Consider the following 22,565-nt stretch of genomic DNA (forward strand, 5'->3'; position numbering starts at 1 on the left):
GTTAAAAGAATGTATTGTATTAATAACCGAGGGCATTACTGGCTGCAGAAAAACTGAAAAACAGTGGAGAATGTCTTTAAATACAGACCTAAAGGCAAGCACTCATGCTGAATTACACCTGAATATCAGGCAACCTTTTTTTATTGTGCAGGTGAATGAGCACTGACCCAAAGATGTTTGAAGTCTCAGTCCTTGGATGTAACTCATGAACCATGGTCCTGAGCATCCTGCTTTGTAGCTGGACCTGCCTGAGCAGGGGGAGTTAGGCCAGGTGATCCCCAGAGGTCCCTTCCAGTCTCAGCCCCTCTGTGATTCTGTGTTTCAGCAGTAGATTGATTCAAACTGTGCTTTCACAGTGGAAGATGGCAGCAAGGTTAAACCACATTGTATGTGCCACTCCTCTTCCAGTCACCTTAACAGGGTGATGGACTACAGCCCCAAAAATATCTGGAATGAATAACCCAAGTGGATGAGCAGCAATGACTTAGTAGCTGTTCATGCCTAAAGGGAATAAAAGATCTGTCTTAAGAACAGTTTGTATTTGAGAATCCTGAGAACTCATAAAATGTATTGAGACAGTGAGGGTGTGACAGCTGAAATCTCTTTTTAAGTTCCTTTGTGTAGAAGAGGCCAGATGGATGGAAATTCAAAACTGATGTGTATGAAGTTCCTGAATACAATGCTCCTCAGTGTCTTGTCTAGAGAGCAGTCAGTTTGGGGATTCAAACACTGGAACAGGTTGCCCAGAGAGATTGTGGAATGTATTCAAAACATGACTGGACAGAGTCCTGGGCAATCTGCACTGAGTGATCCTGCTTGAGCAGGGGAATTCAACTAGATGATCTCAAGAGGCTCTTCCAACCTCAGCCGTTCTATGACTCTGGGATTCCATGTTCTTTGAAGAGCCAAGGCATATTCTGGAGTTTGGAAATACAGCCTGTATTTGATTTCAGAGAACAATCTTTAGTTTAATTCCTTACCAAACACAGTTTTTGTCCAGATTATTTATTGTGAACAATATGCTTCCCTTGTTTTTGTTTTCAGGTTTGCTTTATTCAGCATGAATGCAGTCGTCATCTTCACTAAAAGGATGCTGTAGATGAACAAAATTGTTTCCTATATTCCTTTACAGGAGTGGTTTTTAGGTAAAGCATTATATGATGAAGAATCTACAATAATTCACCATTATGCCTTTGCTGAAAATCCTACAGTCTTTAAATTTCCAGATTTTGCTGCTGGTTGGGCACTTAGCATTCCACTTGTTAACAAGTAAGAATTTATTTTTAAGTCACTTCCTGTTTATTCTCCATTATTCCACACATTCCAAGTATAGTTATTATAAACACTTCAAAATTAAACAAGAGTGCAGAAATAGATTTCTGTATCATTGCTGTGCAAGTAATTTATTTTGCTTCACTCTGCCTACATCAACTAGCTAATAGTTGTCCAGTATTAATTATTTAACTAGTTCAATCCCATATTGTAATTTTAAGAATGTATTCTCCCCAACAGTGGCTTTATTCTTGGGTAGTAGAGTGGCTGCATTGCCCTCTAGAAGTGTTTCTTATGCTTTGCAGACAAACTACATATTTATTTCAGCTTAGACTCTTAGGTGCTTTTAAATTAGATCTGAAAAGTTCATAGATTTCAGAATGCATCTTACCATAGCAAGCCTGTTCTCATGAATTGAAAGTCTCTAAATACTATGCTTTGAAATACACAGAAAGAGAATATTGTCTGTAGTTTGAGATGCTGATCAATACTGATGCTTCAAATGCACTGCTGCTTTTACTCCACTGTTTATTTTATGCCAGACTCTCTACCTTCTCCAGATGAGAACTTTCAGAGTGTGTGCTGAAAATTAATATTAATATCATGACACTGTTCAGATTTTTTTTTAAAAAAGGATTAATACATGTCATAGATTGCAACGATAAATATAAGTTGCTTCTTGAGGCAATATATACAGATATGATTTTTTATTATATTTTCCTGTTATAAGATGGTCAGTAGTACCAGCCACACTTTCCTGCATGCACTAGTGATTGATTTTTTAATACATTTGATTAAATTTCTTCATCTCTAATTTCATAGGCTTGCAAAGAAGTTGAAGAGTGAACCACTCAAATCAGACTTTACAATAGATTTAAAGCATGAGGTAAGTAGTGGTGTGATGAAAGAAACAATTGCCTCAAAGGTATATATTTGAATGTGTTAAATCATAAATAAGAGATTCTTCATAAACTTTGCTAAAAAGTTCATGAAAAAAAAAAGTCTCTCTTTAAAAGAGAGACTTCCAATTCATGAACATAAGCTGAGGTGAATTGTATCTCAATTATAGCCAGCCTCACTCACTTTGTGAATCAGACTCTCTGAGCTAAATATGGTGGGGTTTGCATTAAATACTCTGAGGAATCTGCCTTGGTGTGAGCAAGCAGTGCTGCAGCTTGCAGTGTGGAATTCTGGAAGGACTTTTCTTGTCTCTGGTATGCAACACTTCCAAAAGGCTGGGAGAAGGTATTTCAGACAGTGAGTGAACTGACTGAAAGGAACATGAGAAGGAGGCTCTGAAAGGCTATCTGGGCTACTTTTTTGGAGGCTTTTTTTATTTTTCTGCATTTAAAAAGTTTGTGCCATCCAGGGTTTTGTACTGTCACCAAAATGAACTTCTGAACCAGGGTTGGAAGAGAGGGATGAATCTGGAATAAGCTTCTGAAATAAGAATGATTAAGATTAGGAATGAGAAATGTGAAAAAGAAGGAAGGAAGAACAGGATTAAGGTTTTGGCCTGAAATTATAAGTGACACTGAAGTAGTTTTTATTATTTTTACACTCCTGAAAAGCATCTATAAATTGTTCTGGTCCAGAAAAAAACACCTTTACATAAAACTCTTGCTGCTTTTTCAGATCTTGTAATGGTCATAAACCTCCTCATTTGCAACATAAATCTACGGTGTATTTATAGAGTATAGATTTGTAGCATATTTAAATACATTTGGGTTTATGCAAAACCTTATTTTTTATGTAGTTTCCCCTCATTGACTGATGTATTCCTCAAAAACAATTGAATCCCTCTCAGCTTTCATTTTACTGTGAGAAACAAGACAAAAAGCTGGTTTTTTCCTTTTCTTATTTTTTTCTCAATGCAAGACCTTGTGCTTCACAATGTAATTTTATTTTAACTTTATTTTTAAGGCAAAATCATTCATATATTCTCAGTATTCCGGTTTATCTCAGCACTAACAAAGTCTCTAAATATATTGTAATAAAAAAAGATGATTAAGAGCCACTCCTTTTATGTGCCACAGATTGCTTAGTAAAAAAGTTGATCACTCAACCAACAAAATGACTTCCATCCACTTATTATTCTGTTAGCAAGTCTTTGCATATGTTTCATTTCAAATTTATTGCCATCAATAACCTACTTCAGCTCTGTAGTTATTCTTTCTGCACTGTCTCATGTCTCCCTAGAGACAGTTTCATTCCCTCTCGTTTATTTAATAAATCACCATCTTCCCTGTATTAAATCATTTTTATGTCTATGCTCTTCTTGTGTGAATCAAGATTGACAACAAATCACAGAATGTCATCTGTTGTTTTTAATGATTGTGTATAATGTTTAAGTTTATAAGAAATATTTTAGTTTGACAGACTCCTAATAACATATGCCTCTATTTGGTATTTTATTGTGCTCTGCCTCCTTTTTATTATTTATATTTTGTTTGTGTTACCCTATTACTTTCCAAGTACCTATTCCTTATATCCATAGCATTTATATCACTTTCATGTCTTGCAGATGTATTAAAGGGTTTTTGTCGTGCTGCTGCTCATTTGCAAGTTGTTGCTTAGACTTTTTGTAACTGTACAATGTATGGCACGTTCCCTGATGCCTATTCAAAGCTGGAATTGAATAACAGAAATTTTTGTACATCTAACATTAGAGCTGAACTAGGATTAAGACTATTTTTGTCTTTTTACTGTAACCTCGTGTCATCCTGTGCTACAACCTAAAATGGCACTCTAACCACACTTCTGAAATAAAATAGCACCTTTCTACGGCTTTCTACTGAAATTTCATTTTTCAGTGGGAAATTTTAGCATACTGTGAATTTTCATAGATAGTTAATGGTAAGTTACAATTGTCTAATACTCTTTGTTGTCTAGGAGCATTGCTTCTTTCTTGGTTCATGTGGTAGACATTAATTCTGAATAGCTGAATTCTGAACTAACACAGGGCCAATTGGCTGAGGGACTCGGGAGTACAAGAACTGTTCCCTGTCCTTCCAGTTGCAGGCAGTGATGAGGGAAGAAACAGGAAGAGCCAGCAACCAATACCTGGCTCTGAGCATGGTGCCACTGGCAGAATATGGAGGAATTAGGTAATCAACTCAGGGACAAATCTGCTACACCATCCCACATCTCTTCTTTTCTTGTTAATATGATTTCTTTGTATGCCCTGAAAATTTTTGTCTAGTTTAGCTACTGATATAAATGTTTTCAATTTTGATAGATTGCACTGTACATTTGGCAGAAAGGGGAAGGACCACATCTTACTCCAGTGCCTGAGTTCTGCACAGATGATGTGAATTCGTATAAGGCTGATCACTGTGCAACAACATTCAGTAATTTTCTGCCACTTTGTGTAAGTACAATATTTTAAATGCCATTTGCGTAGTAAAAGTAAAACTCTTACTAACACGTATAATATTTCAGTTCAAAAATCTCAAAACTCAAAAAAATATTTTTAAATAAGCTGAAATAAACCCCAACAAAACAGTTTGTTCTGGCATTTATCTAAGATGTATTTTGGATATGCTTTCAGGCTTCTGTGAATATTTCCTGGCAACTAATATTGCATATGCTTTAATGAGTCTTTCTACCACAATGCTTGGTTGGTGCATGATCTATAAATTATTTATCCTTACACTCCTTACACAGTGAGATACTGAAGTATAGATGATCTTTTTTTTCCCCCCCACAGATGGGAATCTAAAACTTGTTGAGGCTAAAGATAAAATGTAATATAGTATTTGGTACCTTAAAGTACAACCCATCTCTTCCACCTCTAGGAGAATACATTTATTACGAGTTAAGTGCAGCTAGAGGCCAAAAAATGTTCCATACCTCCAGGAGAGCAAAATTCTAGGTGCCAAAAAGGATAGCAAATCAAAGTGGTCAAATGGTTTATTACAGCTGAGGAATCTTTGAATTCAAAGATGTCTTGTGTGTAGCATTAAAGCTGGTTTTTCCAAGTGTGATACAATTTGTGTTCTCATAGTGACCGATTTAATGATTTAATAGAAATTAAGAAAACATTCTTTTTCGGATTAATCATTCTTAGTTCAAGAAGTTTTTCTACTCATGGTCTTTTCCTATTGATATGTGTTTTAGTTCTTGTTAGAGTACTGCATCAATGGAAAAAAAATTCCAATAATGTTATTTCAGGAATTTTAAATAACCAATGCCTTTTCTTTTTCTTTTTCTTTTTCTTTTTTTTTTTTTGAGATAAAAATTTACTTCCTGGTGTATCACAAGAACACTATTCTGCTTGATAGGCTATGCAATGAAAAGATATTTCCTATTTTGTTATATGTATGGACATACATATCCTGTAAAATACTATAGGCACAGCCTGCACTTAAAAGATTAATTCTTGTTTTATTTATATAGGGAGACCCAGTGAATAAGGAAGATGTTTTTGTTGCTGTAAAAACATGTCAAAAATTTCATGGTGACAGAAGTAAGTTGTTGCCTGGTCAAGGTAATAGTTCTATGCAATATAGTTAATAAAATGAATATTTAAAAAGCATACTGATATGTGCTGTCTCTGTAGCTCTTGGGACTAAACGTTTGCAAAATTAACTGGGAAACAGGAAAGTTTTGGAATTATAAACAGATTGTCCTTCAGGTAGAATCTTTTTGCTGTTCAGAGCCCTCAGGAGTGCTGTGAAACATTTAAGATAAAACACTGTTTCATCATTGGCAAAAAACTTGGAATTGAATACCTAAACTATAACATGCATAGGGTTAGCTTATATTGTTGTAAATTGGAACTGTTGCAATATGAATTAATACAGCAGCTATTAAACAGTGAGTTTCCCTCAGAGTCTTCACTTCTTTTCTTTGTACCAGCAGTGACAATTGTGCAGCTCTTTGGTGACTTAGAAATTTGAAGAAGCTGAAAGGTCCCTTATCTCCTCCTTTCTTTTGTCCTGCCCTCCTCTCCAGTAAAAGCCTGAGCAGCTTATGCTGTCATGCTGCTTCTAGCTGTTCTTGTGCACATCTGTTTTATAATGCTTGGCATGGGAAATTTTGTCCCTTCTAGAAATCTGGTCATACTTTGTCCAACCGGTGGCCCAGATCAAGAGTGTGAAACACTATAGCAGGTTTCATCTGAAAGTTCATCTGAAAACTGTAGAGTTACACAAGCAGTCACCATGCTAAAAACAAGAAACAAAAAACCCCTAGCCCAGCTCAACAAGATACACACAGCGAGCATTGACTTCCTCCTGAGAGGCACAGAAAATACACACTGAGAGACTCTCAGCTTCTGCTAACACAGAGTAATGCTCAGCTAAGTTGAGGGAGATCAAGTCTCAACAAAGCTTGGAAGGAAAAATTCTAAATCCACCAACTTAACAGAAGACGCTCCACCTACTTGATGCCACCTACCAGTTTGTTCTAGTTTGCTTCTAGACATTTTGTTAATCAGGAACAGATTTGTTTCCAGGAATTTGCTTGAATTTTGTATGCTCTTTAATATACCCGGTGCATAATACTGTCTCCATTAGGCTTAGTTTGTTTATAAGCATAATTTAAAGTGATAATAATTGGCAAAAAAATTGAAAATCAAGTAATTGGTTAGTAGTTGTACCAAATTTTGAGGAGGTTTTTCCACACCTGTTGTCAGAGGACAAGATGAAAGTAAAAGCTTTTTTCTTCACTAAGTCTGGTTAAAAACAGGTGGGATTTTTTAATAATAAGATTCATGGATTTTTTTCCTTAATTCTACCAGACCTGATGAAGGCACATTTGCAGTATTTTAATCACATAATTGTTAGGTTCTTTAAAGCAGTTAGCTATCTTTAAAGTAGCTTTTGACAAAACAAAATTGACTGTCCTGTAATTGGAGTTCACTGAAGTATTCTCCTTCCTGGATCCATGTTAATTTTTGAACATCAGAATCTTTAAAAAGAAAAAAAAGAAACCTAGAAAGTCAGAAAGAAACATAAGGACTCACAAAGATAGCATAAACATCCTTTAAGAAACACCTGTTGAAGACTGAGGAAAATTCTTGAACTTTCCTCACAGCTTCCAGTGTTATGCAATAGAGGATAATCTTACTCGAGATTTTGAAAGATTAATGGATGCCAGCTTCAGAGAGCTCTTTTTACCTGGTAAGTCATTCTTTATTATATGCCAGAAACTACATTAATGCAGCATTAAGGCTTAAGGAATTTCATGTGCTTTTAAAAGCAGCTAAATTTTACCTCAGAACTTACTTCAGATACAACTCTTCTTCTTACACATACCAACTGTAGTTATAAAAGAAATTTTCAAGACTGCAAACATGCACCAGGGTTCTAGAAATAGCAGAAATAAAATGTCATTAAGAGCTTGGAGCTGACCTTTAAATATCTCTAGTGGTATTAAAACTTTAGTGTGATCACAAGTATTAATACATATTGATAAATATTTGCATCGTCATCTACTCCAGAATTTCAAGTAGTTTTCTTTGGAAGATACAATTTGCCAGAAATTACAAAGTATTGTCGGATTCAATGCATAACTGACATTATTCTGCATGGTGACACTTCCATCAAGACAACCAAGGGCAAGAGAAGGACACTTTAGCTAACAGCCCCCTTGCTAGACCTTTTAACTGAGATGAGACTCAAGTCCTTGCTTCAGTAAACTTTGCTTCATTTATAGAAACAAGGGGGGCTGCACCAAAGGAATTGAGAGGCTCAGTCTGTAATTGCAAATATTTCTGTGTGCTAAAGGACCCTACTGAGTTTCAGGTCCTTTTTTGGAGGAAGGTAAAACAACATTCACAAACGCATCTCTTCTGCCAGGGGCAGTTTGAATGCTCTTGTGTATCTGTGATTCTTCTGTTCTGGAGCCTTGTTTTCTGAAACCTTTCTGGTTTTGTTCTGCTGAGAAACATTTTTAAGTAAAATATTTCAACAAAATAAGAAAATAATTTCCTGCCTATGCATTTTTTGTGCATAATTCCTTTTGGATTTCTTTTTATGAAAAAAGAGAACACTTTTACATTTCATTAAGAACTTTTAAAAGTAGTATGGACCATTGCAAAATGCTACTAAAGTGATTATTTTCCAAAGATTAAAGTCTTTCCACTAGTGCATTGAGTTCTTATTACTCTGTCGTAACACTAAAATGAAGAATAATAAATCCTGTGTGTTCAAAGTAGAAGGAAGTGAGCAACTAGGTGGGCAACAAACATCAAATTAGGTGATGGATGATTCTAGCAAGGGGCTAAAGTGAGTTGTTCATAAGCATCAGGGTTGTATAGCAGCAAAGGGAAGTTATATAAATATTGATATAAATATTTGCTCCATTCTCACTCGGGGAGTGAGACCTCCTGGATGGTGTCAGAGCATAAAGCAGAGGAGCAGTAACAGCAGAATGCAGACTACTTGCTCAGAGAACTTGCTCCTCTCAGCAATGAGTACTTCTTCATTTTTAAGATGGAAGAGAGATCATTATTTCAATCTGATGGTTTTCTTCTGAGCATCCTGCAGATAGTTGGATTTTTTTTTCATGTTACCCATAATTTATTCACTTCTGGATGTAATGTCAACACTCATGGCATCATTATTAGAATTTTGTTTGATTACTTCTAAATGCTGATGTGAAATGGAAAACTAGTATGAAAAAGGTTGCTTTTTTAGAGAAGCACTAAGCAATCCTCCTTTGAGTAGAATCTCCATGGGATAAAAATTGATTGTATGATATTTATAAATTATACTAAACAAATACTTCTTGTTTATAAATGAAACAATAAATATTTATATGTTTGTAACAGGAATGGTTATAAAATGTCCTGTGAGTGTGTCTCTAGAGACAGGTGCTTTGGAACATTAATGTGATGTTGTTGTCAGATGGGATGTGTCTAATACCAGTGTAGTATTTCAAAAGCTACATTTGGTCTGTTTCTGATTCAGAATATGTTACAGACTATGTATACAGAATATGTACAGTTGGATTCAAATGTACCATTTAAATACTGGAAGAAGGACTAATCTCTGATAGTGTTTGTGCTGATATGTGCTGTGAATTGTACAATAGCAAGTGTAAAAGTAGAATTCCATGCTTTGGTTAGCCAAAAGGTAAATATTACATTTTTCAATTATTATGAATAATAGTATCATGAAACTATAGTCATATTTTAATAGAATCTTTTTTTATAATTTAAATAAAACTGTCCTGACTGGCTTTCACAAAATTTTAAATATTTTTTCTCTAAATATTATAGGAAAGAAAATAGAATGAACATTTAGAATCGTGATGCTGTATTTGAAGCAGTATTTTTATTACCATGTGAAGAAATGTGGCTCACAAAATGTGGTTACCATGAATATTTGGATCAAGTATCTATTTTAATCAAGCTCTTTTTGTTTGAATGCCAATCACTGTTTTGCAGTACCAGTTGTAAAGCAGACTTGGGAAAGAGAAGCTGCCCTGATTGAATACTACAGTGATTATGCAGACATCTCCATTCCTACCATAGATTTAGGCATACCTAACACTGACAGAGGTGAGCTATTGACTGTTGTCAGTTTTGCACAAATGACTGACTGAAAAAGTATGTGCAGCCTAAAGTAAAAGAATGCTCTTCACGCAGGAAATGGAGGGAGAGTACATTCAGAATCCCCCTGTGTAGATAACATGTTCTTTTTAGCAGAAACCTAAATACTGAGGTTATGAAAGCATGGTATACTGATATACTCTAAGAGAAAAAAAAATATTACTTTGGGTAAGACTAATAACCCTACAGTTATTTATGATTTTCAGTAGGATCATCATCAGTGAAGAAGTCATGAATTTATTTTTAAGGACCTCAGCTAGTGCCAACTGGTTACTAAGCATAAACTGCTTGCCATATGGTATTCAGATATTATATCCATGTGCCTTGCATGTCTTAAGCACAAAAACTAGATATTAAGATTGAAACATATTTTTATAGCAAACAACAGGCATTTAAATTAATTTACTTTGTGCTTGAATAGAAAAAAGGGTATGGATATGATGGTTTCCTTGAGTTTACTAATTTTGATTTGTTCTTTCATTTGACATATTGTTCTTAGGCTGATATTTTATATCTATTACCTTCTGAATTACAGGTGTCCAGGCAGTGGCCTGTTAGCCTTATCTGGCCCTCTAGGTCAGTTGTTCTGACCTCTGGGTTATTTCTGCCCCTTTCTTTTGTCTGTTTGAGGCAGAGAGAGAACAGGCAGGGATTTCTGTGTGCCCAGGTGGAGTGGGACATGAGCAAGCAGTGAGTGTTTTCAGGAGGCAGGATCATTAGTAGAAGCCACCCCCAGTAGTTCTAATAATGCCAGGGAGCTTCCACGTTTTGTGATTGAATATAATATAGAAATCTTGGGTGCAATTTTGTAAATGTTCACCTATCAGTCTGCATTAAGTTCACAGTCTCAGAAAATCACCAGAGCGAGGACTTCCTTCATTTCTTTAGCACAGAATTACTGCATTTTCTCAAAGAATATTTTAACTGAAAATGGCTTCAAATATAATATTGTTATTTTGAGTGATTGTTTACTAAATGTAATATTGATAGCAGTAATTACTTTAGACAATCAGCTGTGATGAATAAAGACTGATTGAAATGAGATTTGTCCAAGATCTAAAAAAGATTCAGTAGAAGTCTGAAGCTTCTTGTTTCTCACGTTCTGCTTATTTGGAACAAGGTGTTTCACTTCTGCACTCCTAACAAAGAGTGTCTTACCTCTGAACTTCATTATAATCTTGTGATAAATGTTCAGATCTTTCCTTGGAGGCAGTGATCAGGACCTGAATCACCAGTGAGGAGTACAGTAGATTAAAATAGATTTAAATATTTCTATAAAAGCAATGGATGTGCCTGATGCATCATGAAATGCTATGGCAGTATCTTGGAGTATTTTGCAGAACATGTTTCTATCAGAGTCTCCTCATTTTTACAGCTCTTTAAATTAAGAGTAGCAGTTTGTCCAGTATTGTTCAACAGCTTGACAGATAACTGGAATAAAGCTTGTTTTTAATTTAATTCCTCTTTTATTTAAGTGTATATTCTGTTAATTTCTCTTCCTTTTAGGTCACTGTGGGAAAACTTTTGCCATTTTGGAAAGGTTTTTGAACCATACTTCTCCCAGAACTCCTTGGTTAGTTGTAGTGGACGATGACACACTGATAAGGTATATATTGCATTACTTCAGGACCTGCCACTGTTTATGTCTATAAGAGATTTAGCAATATTCACCTATCCTTCTTTATTTAAGACATTCAGCCATTTTATTAGTCATGAGGCTTTATATTACTTGAAGAAAAAAATTGTCACTTCCCTTCACTATTCTTTTGACAGATATTAAAAACAATGTTATAACTTGGTTAAAACTGTGCATATCAGTGTTATCATGTAGGCATACAGTCTGACTACACCACATTTGTGATTCTCCAGTGTAGATATGTTTGAGCTGATAGGGTTTAGTAATTTGCTTATAACCTTTCTAACACGTGTTCCTCAGACAAATGTGTCAGAAGAAAGGTTCCACAGGCTCGGGTCAGTTGTCCAGGATGCCCAGAATGGTGTTTTGGAACTTGCCTTTGTTGGAAAATTACATCCCATTCTTGTAAAATTTGACACTGCAATATAAGCAAAAAAAGGCACAGTGAGCAATACCCAGGATAACATGGTTATGAACAGTGAATCAAGACAATACTTTACATTAAATCACATGACAGAAGAAGAAATAGTGAGAGGATGATAATGCAGCATTCATATAACTAAATCTACGTTTTTAGTTTCCAATTTGTAACTGTTCATAAATAATTTGCAAAAACAATTACTTGGAAAGTGTAATTTCATGTTTTTCTGAGATGAGATGCAGTTTTGCTGACAAACTGCCTACTTCAAGAAATACTTTAAGCTAATTTGTTCATCATTTGACCAAATTGCACAGTCATATCTCATAGTAAATAATCCATCATAAATTTCTGTTTAGCAGTTTGTATCTCTGGGGGAGTTTCTTCTGGGTAGAATTTCTGAATTTCTCCTGTCATCTTTGTGCTATTTAATAGAATGCTGTTGAGGGTAGAAATGTCTGCTCCAAAATTAATGTTGACAAGATTTTTTTTTTAATGGCTCTTCATATTATAGTATATTCAGACTCCGAAAATTGCTCAGCTGCTATGACCCAAATGAACCAGTATTCCTTGGTGAGCGTTATGGCTACGGCTTGGGAACAGGAGGATACAGTTATATCACTGGTGGAGGAGGGTAATTTATTTAAGTTCCTACTGAGATCCACGTTAGTTCCTATTTTGAGTGCAAATGTTTTAACTTACGACACAAATCAGTTTCAACAGAAACAGTGATGTATTCCCCAAATGTGTGCAATTTACCCCACACCTTCTGTGTAGTGACACATGCTGGTCTCAAGGCCCCAGCTCTTCTCCTTTACATTTGAGTAAGATTGAGGAGAACACCCCTTTGGAGTCCAGAGCAAATTTAGGAGGAATTATAAGCTGTAGTAAAAATGGTGGGTAGCTAACTTATTGTTGGAATAACAACAATGGGTGTAATTGGTGTAATTAGTTTTCAGTATAAAAAGTAACTATCTTTCAGAAAATGTCTCTAGGTCTGTTTGTCAGTTCTGACCCCTTAAATTTTGAATTTCAAATGTGTTGTATCACAGGGCTACATTTGGTCTTACAGTTTTAGATAATTTAGCAATATTTATTAATTGCAGTTATTTGGTGTCTTTTGAAGTTTTTATACATTTCATGTGTTGCTTTTTTTTTTAAATTCAGGATGGTTTTCAGCAGAACAGCTGTTCAGAAACTCCTTGCTAGCAAGTGCCGTTGTTACAGCATGGATGCACCCGATGATATGGTCCTTGGGATGTGTTTCAGTGGCTTAGGAATCCCTATAACACACAGCCCACTTTTTCATCAGGTCAGTGAGCTGTTTTTGAGTATTTCAAATGTATTTCACTTTGTAAGTGAAACATAAAACAGTCGTAAATATTCAAATTGGATCAATATGTGATAACACTAACCAAGATGCTGCTGCTGCTTTTAACCTTGATGCTTGGCAGAACAAGACTGATCAAATAAGAACATTCTCATATCATGGATTACTACAATGCTTTGCTGCTTTATGTGATATTTTAGCTCACCTACAACTACATTTTATTAGAAATGCAGTTAGAGGTGAGGATTTTGAAAAGGAAATAGAATTAAGTGCCACAGGTTTTGAATAGTTGTCATATGTCCTCTAAGGGAAAAAGCCCACAACACAATATTTTTTTCTCCAGGTAATAGAAAACTGACTGTAAAAAATTTCAATAAATCTGCCTGCTCTACTTAGCTGATTTTTCTATTGATTTAGTATTTACTATTCTGAAATACCTCATTAGTGAAGATATAAAATATGACATTATTGCTTTTATGATGGATTCTGAAGAATGGCATGAGTACCATAAATTGCTCTATGCTAGCACATGGGAAAGAGCACTTACAAAACATGATTCTCTTGTGAGTTTGGGAGAAAAGGGCTGGAATGGATTTGAATCTTGTTCCTGTCTTCCACAGTATTTAACAAGCTACCTGTAGTGTCACAGTGGAAAGCATGATGCTTTGAGGCCTATAGAGATTTTCCTCCTTGTAAGCCAAGTAAACCAAATCCTTCCATGGTATGAGCAAGAAGCACTAGAGTTTTTTTCCCAAATAGTGCACAACTTTTTTGAAAGTCAGCATTTAAATCAGTGTAACATTTGATGTTTTTCAGGTGTCGATCTAGCTGAAAAACTGGGAAGACTTGCATATCTGAATATGAGCTGAGAATATGATAATAAGCTACTTGAGAATTAGTAAATTACCCTGTAGTTCAAAGCAGCTGTCAGTGGAGGGGGAGAGTTTCTTATTTAAATTATTAGCTTCTCCTATGTTAAGAGTCAATTTCTGATACCTTTACTACTGAGAGAAATGGGAAGACCGAGAACATACTATTCAATATTTTAATTCGGTGTCCATATTAAAAAATCCTATCTGTTTACTCTCCCGTTTTGTTTCTCATGGCTTACTCCTTTTAATATACTGGTGCTTTTGCTTTATTCTTCCATCTTAGGCAAGACCAATGGACTACCCAAAAGACTACCTTTCTCACCAAATTCCAGTATCATTTCACAAGCATTGGAATATCGACCCAGTGAAGGTATATTTCACGTGGCTGGCACCAAACACAGAGGAGTCACATAATGGGAAAAAAGTTGGATATAATAGAGAGGATTTATAAGCAGTAGAAGAATGTAAATGTTAAATACTATTCTACAGCTGAGAGACAGTCATTACTGTGATTTTTGTTTTGTTTTCACATTGTTCATCTGTTCATGACATAAGAAGACAATATTTTGTTCCTGTTGGTTGCATCCCTATAGAACAATGGAAGAAGGCACTTAAATGACTTTTGGATTCTTTTCATCTGCTTGGTTTCTTTTTAGAATGTTTTTGTGCTTTGTATACCAATGAACTCGGCTCACATTTAAGAGTCTTGTACAACTTTACCTGTGTTCTGCTTTGGACTTGGTTCAGACAGCATCAATTTACATTCCCTTCCTTTGCTCTCTCAAAAGCTGAATTTATGTATTTGGGAGCCTAATATTGAAAAAGTGTTGAAAATCTTTTAAACATCATCTCTCACTGACTTATGGGAAACAGTTCTCTAAAAGGTTCTGGAACAGTTTCTTGATAAATCATAGAGGACACTTGACTTTTTCTGTGACCAGCAGCTAGATTGTGTGAAGGCTGTGCTCCTTTGTGCTCATTTCAGATAGAAATACTGTAGTTTTCTGGAGTAGCTGGACCAGGCGTGAAACCACTGTTGTACCTTTAAGTTTATTGGCATTTGTGTGGAATGTGATGTACAAAATGCAAAAACAAGGTTGAGGGCAGGAGTTTCTTAGGTGGCCACGGGAGGTCACTGTGGCTCCTTTAGAAACTGAAGTCACTGTACATGAGTTTGGCAAATATAAAAGTGACTCTTAAGGATTCTTGCAGAACTAACGTTTCAGTATTTCTGAATGTGTGCATTTCAATAGCATATAAATGCCAGCTTTAAAAATTTTGTAGTATCCCTAATTTATATCATCAAGATAAGTAATTTTATGCGTACAACATGTGAAGTGTGATTCATATTTAAAACGTTCTTGAATTTTTTTTTAGTAGTTCAGTTTTGTAAAAATGTTTGTACAAAACCAGGCTTTAGTATGTTCTAAACTAATTTTTGTATTGTAAAACTGCTTCTTTTTAAATGGCAGTATAGGGCACTTGTGTACTGTTATTTAACTTGTCCTGCTATATTGAACGAAATACAGGGTCTTAAAGCCATACTGCTGAATTAATTTGTGTTTTGGTTTCTTGTAGTAGGTTAAAAATTGATTCCACTCCAAAGAAAAGCAATACTTACCCTAGAGTCGAAGTAGGGGAGCCACTGATTGCTGTCGGTAATTACCGAACGTGTATAAACATTTGCTTGTGAGTGTAGCTTGTGGGTTTCTAAGCATTGAATAGCAAGCACATATTCATAATAGATTCAAATTCTGGTTAAGAAAGAGCAATCCATGTTATGTCTTTTTTTTCTTCCCACTACCAGTGCCTTAAACAGTAGACATTTTACTGATGCCAGGACTATGTTCTCTGATACCATTGGTGAATTGTTAATTATGTTTACTGTTTAGAACTGTGAAAGCTGAAAGCTGAATAAAAGCATTCTTTAACCTTTTGTGCCTTCTTCCTCTTTGCAAATCAAGCATAGGATTCTTTAAGCACCAGTGAAATAAGGTCATCACCTCTATTGTATTTACTGTCAATTTTATTAAAAGACAGTTTAACCTTTGGGGTTTTTTCATGTTCTGTCCTGACCTCCATATTAGGTCAATTTTCAACCTCTAGTTTTGTGCAAATGGAAAATGCTGTTCCAATGAATACATAGTGATTGGGAACCTTGATGCTATAAAACATATTTCACTATCTAATTCTCCAAAGGTCTTGCAACTCAGTCCAGTCACAGGTCCAGCTTCCAACTGGTAATATTTAATCTCTCCTTGGGCCCTGTGGAGGCAGACTAGATCAACAAAAGATGATTAGATTTGAGTCCAGGCTGTGTTGTACCTGTAGACTTCTTATTTAGATGTGGGAAGTACATTGATTCGTTGATTGATTGCTTACTTGGCTTTTATTTCTGGTTTGACAAATGTAGTAGTAGCTGTCCTAAAGTCCATATTTTCCCTTGCTGTTAGCTCTGGGTTTTACTGCAAGGTTTCTGGAGGTATTAGTAAGCATCAGAATTCTGATTTTAGTTTCCATAGTTTTGAAGGCAACAAAACCATAGTTTGCTCAAGAATTTTCCCCCAAAACTCTGACTTTTGAGACACTGCAGCAGCATGACACAAATGAACTTTTAGTCCACCACCTAAATCAGATCTTTTCAAGCAAAGGATCACAAAGAGTTTCTATCAGCAAGACGTGAAGCCTTCTATGTGAACTTCAGTTTTAGAAGGATGATTGTTAGTAGCTGAAACCTAAGGACAAAACTGTGTGTTAATGAGCCTGAACAGTACTAATGCTTCTAATGAAAATCAAGTGGATTATAAATGGTGTGATGTTAAAGCAAATCAATAGAAGAGGCATTCATAACTCACTTGGTAACAGGCAGATTAAAACAGGGCTGCAAAGTTGATTGACTGCTTGAAGTTTCCTTTTCTGAGACATTGCAGGGTTGTGGCATGAAAAAGAAAATCTGGGAAACGTTACTGACTTTTTAATGTTTATAGCATAAAAATTTTCCATGTAGTAAGATCTTTCTTTCACAAAATTATTTTTATAATTTCATTGGTTGGTTCATCTGCCAGGAGCTAAAAAACCCTTGTGCCTCCAATAGAGCAGGTATGTAAAAAAAGAGTGATGAAGTATTTGAGGCACACATTTGATCATGAGCAAGAATGAGGGCTGTGAATCTATTTTTATTTCCCTACATCTGCGGATGTCCTAGGCATGGAAAGACCAAAAATTATCTGATCTTTGTCTTTTCCTCTGTAATTAGAAAAATGGGCAAGAGTCTTGAGGCAGCTTGCAAGCTGGGTGACTTTCGTTTTGTGCAGAAACACTTTGTCCTGACACCAGCTTTGATGGCTGCTGACTGGAGGGTGGAGTCCAAATTACCTTATTTTCAATTCTTTAATTTCTCATGGATTTTATTATCATGGCTGGAAGTGGAATGTCTCAGCCAGAGGCCTGAGACACCATTCAATGAGATTCCTGAAAGGTTAGATCAGCACTGTGCAAGATTGCCATAATTATTTACTGTGAGCACCTCCAAACCCAACAGTGCCAGTGCATTACCAAGAAACATGGGGAAGTAGTAAGAGATTTGCTTTTTGAAACTGTAAAACTCTGAATGCCTTTGTGCGTTGGACACCATGATAATAAATATATTTGAGTTTGCTTCAGTGCAGTTTCTTCTTGTTGTTGTGGATATGAAACTAAAGGAGAAATTTAGAATTCTTAGCAAAATGCTCCCTGAGAGTGTCACCTCATCATACATTGGCTGAGGAATCTAAGAGCACTCGACTCTGCTCCATTAGTGCTGCCTGGTGTAGCTCTGGCTCTGAGGTCCCAGCATGGTGGCTTCACCCTCTGTACATCCCCTGCACACACACACACACTGTGTCAGTATAGAATAAATTCACCTCCCCAGTCACACTGAGCGGTTTATCTCTAAGTAATTGTTCCAGTCAGCAAAGAAATAGATTCAATATTGATCTGTAGGTAACTAATTTATCTGTTTCAGTTTGTGACACACAATGTGCAGGTATAAAAATAGCTTTTTTAATGCACAAACTCATAGTGGTAGCCATTGTGTAACTACTTGATTTAAATTCTGTCCTGAGAAGAAAAGTCCTCGTGCTTTTCAGATCTCAGCCAGTGGTTTACAGGAAGAGACCTGTGGGATTAGAGGAAGTAGAGAGAGGTGAACAATCTGTTTATATCTACCTGCTTTTGCAAATTGCCTTGACTTGTTTATTTGTGCCCTGCTAGGAAGCAGAAGTACCTCCACTGAAATCAGTTAATGAGATTTCTTCTGCTAGGACCTGCATTTCCATGGCAAGAATGAAACAGCTTTGCTGGAGTGTGTGTGCACTGAACACAAGGGGAAAAGACACAGTAGAAATAATTTATTTAAAGATGAGAAGGTAAGTAGGCATTATGCAAATGCATATAGAGGCCTAAAGGACTCAGTGTCAAAGAAAGGAAGAACTGGTTTGGAAAACAGGCTATGGAGAGAAGCGATAGGAAATTACATAAATGGAGTTTAATGAAACATTCTTTATGGAAAATCTATAGGCATGCTGCTTTTATAAGCTAAAAAATACAATGCTAAGCTATTCCTATGAGATATAAAATTTTAAAGCACTGCTTTTGTAAAGAGTCTGAAGGCTTAAGAGCCTGACTGTTAAACGGAACAACTCCAAAAAAGTTGAAAGCACTAGGCTGTTCATATTTTACAGACTCAACTTGCAAAAAAAAAATAAAAAATAGTGTAAGCAGCTTGTTAATTAATAAGAATTAATAAGAAAATTATCTGCTGGGAAGATTATTATGCGTCATCAACTGATTTGTGCCCACTTCTCATTTATGTGTTTCTAGCTGTGACATCCTCCAGATGAAGGTCTAATCAGACAGTTTATAATGTACCCCATCAAGGTCCTCATGGCAGGAGCTCACGTGTTGCCCTAGCTCTACAGGCACTGCACCCCATCTTCACAGGTGTGCTGTGTGACACTGTCTGATAGCTGCTCCCCAAATGCCTGGGAGAATAGCAAGAAATACAGCAAGAAATTCCTCAGAAAAGAGGGAAACTATAGGACTGAAGACATGTGAGTTCCTCAGTTGTCTTAAGGAGAGCTCTCACTGGTTGTCCTTCAAAGCAGCCGTTCCCTGGCTAGCAAGGCAGCAGAAATGATGCAGGGTGTAACCCTCAGTAAACACAAATATGAAATAATAGCCTGGAGCAGGTCAAGCTCAGCTGTAGATCCAGAGGCATTGGTAGCTCTAAGGACAGTCAGTCACAAGTGATGATGGTGGCTGTTTTTCCAGAGACTTCCTATGTTGTTAGGATTCTGTTTGCAAGCTCCTTGAGGGAGCCTTTTACACAGAGCAGACGGGGAGCTGTGCTTTGATGCAGCCTATGCTGTGGTCCCATGGCCTCATTCTGTCCAGTCATGAAGTTCTGCTGAAAAGTTCTCAGTCTCTTGTCCTGAGAAACTAAGTTGTTCCTCTTTCTGTTGCTGTTTCTTCAAGCTACAATTTTCCTGTTGATGGAAATGCAAGTTCTAGAATGACTTTGCACTTAATAAACAGTGAAATACATTTTTAACAAAATGAAATGTGGATAATCATACTATAATTTCCAGGTTATTATATTCTTGTGAGAAACTCTGTCAAGTGCAGTTTGAATGTCTGAAAAAGACATTATTTTGTTTCATAAGAGCTGGCTAACCTCTACCATGGCTTGTCCCCTGTTCAGTTAAGTGATATTATTAACATGTAAACAATCCTTGCTTTAGAAGCCCATAATATTCCTGCCACCATTGTCCAAACCCTGCTCTTGGAGATTTGGTGCTTGAAAGCTGAAGCTGGAAGCAGGGAAGTTTCTTTCTTGTCTACAATTTTCTCTTAGGCTCTGTACATCCTGCAAAATCGGCTTAATGCTGGGCCTGTGAACTGAGCCATACCTTTGTTCCTGGCTTGAGAAAAGGAAGATGGAGCCCAGCTCTAGCTAGAGATATAAATACCTACTCCAGGTGAGTATTTAATTGACACCCATCAGCATTGGTCACACTTCGTCCCGGAGAGGACTGGAGTCAGTGCTGTACCAGCTTCTTCTGGTGAGCAGATCCCTCGTACTTCATGCCCCTCAGGCAGTGCCTCCCAGAGCTGTTTCTCAACAGGAGCAGCACATTTCACAGCGACAGAAACTCAGAATTGCAGAACAGCTCAGGCTCCTCTGGAGGTCGCCTGGTCCAGGTCCCCTGCTCAAGCGGGGACACCTAGAGCTGACTGCTCAGGACCATGTGCAAGTGACTTTTGAGTACCACCAAGGATACAGACCCCACTTTTCTAGGCAACCTGTGACAGTGTTTGCCCATCCTCCCACTATAGAAGGATTTTCTTATATTCAATTGGAATTCCCTGTATTTCAATTTGTTCCCACTGCCTATTTTCCTGTCATTGGGCTTCACTTGGAAGACTTCTGCTCAATCTAATCTACACCTTCCCATCATGTATAAGATCCTGCCTGAGCCTCTGCCTCTGAGAAGTCTCTGGAGCTGCCTAAGTGGGGCTCAGATTCAATTTGGTTTTGTTTATTTGACAGTTTCTCTTTAACATGGCAAGGTGACTCCAGGCATTTTCCACCAGAGCCTGTTTACAGGTTTTTAATAACTGTCACAGTGCCAGGCGTTTGCTGCACGGTGAGAAGCTGCTGGGAATAATTAGGACCAAGGGGAAAATGTCAAAGAGATTCAAATGTAACATTTATACAAAATGCTACTGCTTTTTAAAATTCTGGTCAGTAGCAGCACAAAACCTCTGTGATTCCCTGTACCCTGAGGTTCATCCCACCCACACAGCTATGCAAAGCAAGTTCCCCACTCAGAGTCCCATTTCTCTTCCCTGCAGGAGTGATGCCAGCAGTGCTGGGAGCTGGAGAGACGCGTGAGCTCCTCAGTGCCCCCACACCCTGCACGTGGCACCTTTCTGCCAGCCGTGTTATCCATGGATAATGGCCCTGTAGGAAGTTGCCCAGTCTGTTTGCATCACTTACATCACTGCTCAGACCTTCTCTCCTGTTGCCTCTCTTCCCTGCTTGGTTTTGCCTCCAGCCACCCCGTCACTGTGCCGAGCTCTCCAGTTCTGCACATCAATCCCCCAGTACCAGCCATGAGTTATGTGACAAATATAGCACTGCTGCTGCCCTCACCCCACTAAAAATCAATGAGCAGTTACTGTAATCTGCAGGTTTTAAATCGTTTGCATGTGAAGGAGAGTCAGTTTTCCATTAACCCTTTGCCCCCTTGCAGGGTTCATTACCAGTATCCGGCACAAGGTGTTACTGCACCCTCCCTAGGGATTGTACTGCTTCAGCTGAAGGTGCTGGGGAAGAGATTTCCTCCAAAACCCACTTGCTCTGTGCTTTGCCTGACACTCCAATGTGGAAGTGCCCTCATCTTGCTAGCACAAATGCAACCTGCTCTTAAAAGTGCATGCTTTGCTGTGCCGGTATTTTGGGGGTCACACTGAGGTTTCTCCTGCCAGAGTTTCTCTCCCAGTATAAAGAATGGAGGAAAAGCGTTTGCTGCTGTGGCTGAGTGGAGGGTTTAATACATTTGAGGGATTGGTGCAGGCACCTATCTCCCTAAACATTCACATGGAATTGCTTCCATGGTGAGAAAAATTAATACATTTCTCCAGAGATGCCCCAGTAGTACTGAAGAGCCAGTTTATATCTTCAAAACAGGTTTGTATCTTCAGGAGCAGACAGCTAGCTCCACAGCAGCCTCACCACAGAGTGCAGAGAAGTATAATTACTTTTAGTCAGCTCTTGAGGATCTGAGCTATGGGTGGTAACTTGGAAATATAAGCTGTTTACATTGGTAAGATACAAATACTGTTTTCTGCAACATCCCTGGGCCTCTAAAATGTTTTCCTTCCCCCATTAGGTCCTCCTGATTAGTGAAAATATAGTTATTATTGCAGATTTCCAGATAACCATGGCATATTCTTCTCCCATCCACAAATAAAAATAAATAAATAAAGAAAGAAAATTCAACAGCAATCTCTTTGGAGTGTATGCCTAAATAGAATTTATAGGTATGTGTTCTACAATATATATGTACATTTATAAGACCTCTTTCAAAAACCCATGATTTTGTCAAAACTCAGTGTTAATAGCTCCAAGGAATTGATTTTATGAAGTCATCACTATTAAAATCCTGTGTTTACATTTCATTATCCCAGGGCTGGGAAATAATGGTCCAATACAGAGGAGCATACATACAATTATTTATACTCTCTTGTGTAATTTTCTCAGGTGCCCCTCATGCCTTGGTTGGCCAAATCCTTTCTGAAGTGCCCTTTCCACCTGTGCTGAGAGGGAGCTGGAGTGCCCATCTCTAAGTTTTAAGCAGGAACACTCCATACTCCATGGGACTCCATGGAGCCACTGGACTTGTGCAGCAGCAGTGGTGGCCAGGCTGCTGTTG

At 37.3% G+C, this 22,565-nt stretch overlaps 1 protein-coding gene across 1 annotated transcript in view; it reads left to right on the forward strand.

The window, feature by feature from the left end:
• The window catches only part of B3GLCT (beta 3-glucosyltransferase), a 45,662-nt gene extending 29,638 nt beyond the window's left edge, over window positions 1-16,024 (forward strand). The window contains exons 7-15 of the mRNA XM_088159548.1: window positions 1,133-1,269; window positions 2,095-2,158; window positions 4,511-4,642; window positions 5,671-5,740; window positions 9,668-9,781; window positions 11,339-11,438; window positions 12,401-12,520; window positions 13,054-13,198; window positions 14,372-16,024. Of these exons, the coding sequence (XP_088015674.1) occupies window positions 1,133-1,269; window positions 2,095-2,158; window positions 4,511-4,642; window positions 5,671-5,740; window positions 9,668-9,781; window positions 11,339-11,438; window positions 12,401-12,520; window positions 13,054-13,198; window positions 14,372-14,539 (1,050 nt within the window). The 3' untranslated portion in view covers window positions 14,540-16,024. The remainder of the gene's footprint in view (window positions 1-1,132; window positions 1,270-2,094; window positions 2,159-4,510; window positions 4,643-5,670; window positions 5,741-9,667; window positions 9,782-11,338; window positions 11,439-12,400; window positions 12,521-13,053; window positions 13,199-14,371) is intronic.
• The last annotated feature ends 6,541 nt before the right edge of the window (window positions 16,025-22,565 follow it).

Source organism: Sturnus vulgaris, chromosome 2 (genome assembly GCF_052056855.1).
Source record: "Sturnus vulgaris isolate bStuVul1 chromosome 2, bStuVul1.hap1, whole genome shotgun sequence".
Taxonomy (NCBI): Eukaryota; Metazoa; Chordata; class Aves; order Passeriformes; family Sturnidae; genus Sturnus; species Sturnus vulgaris.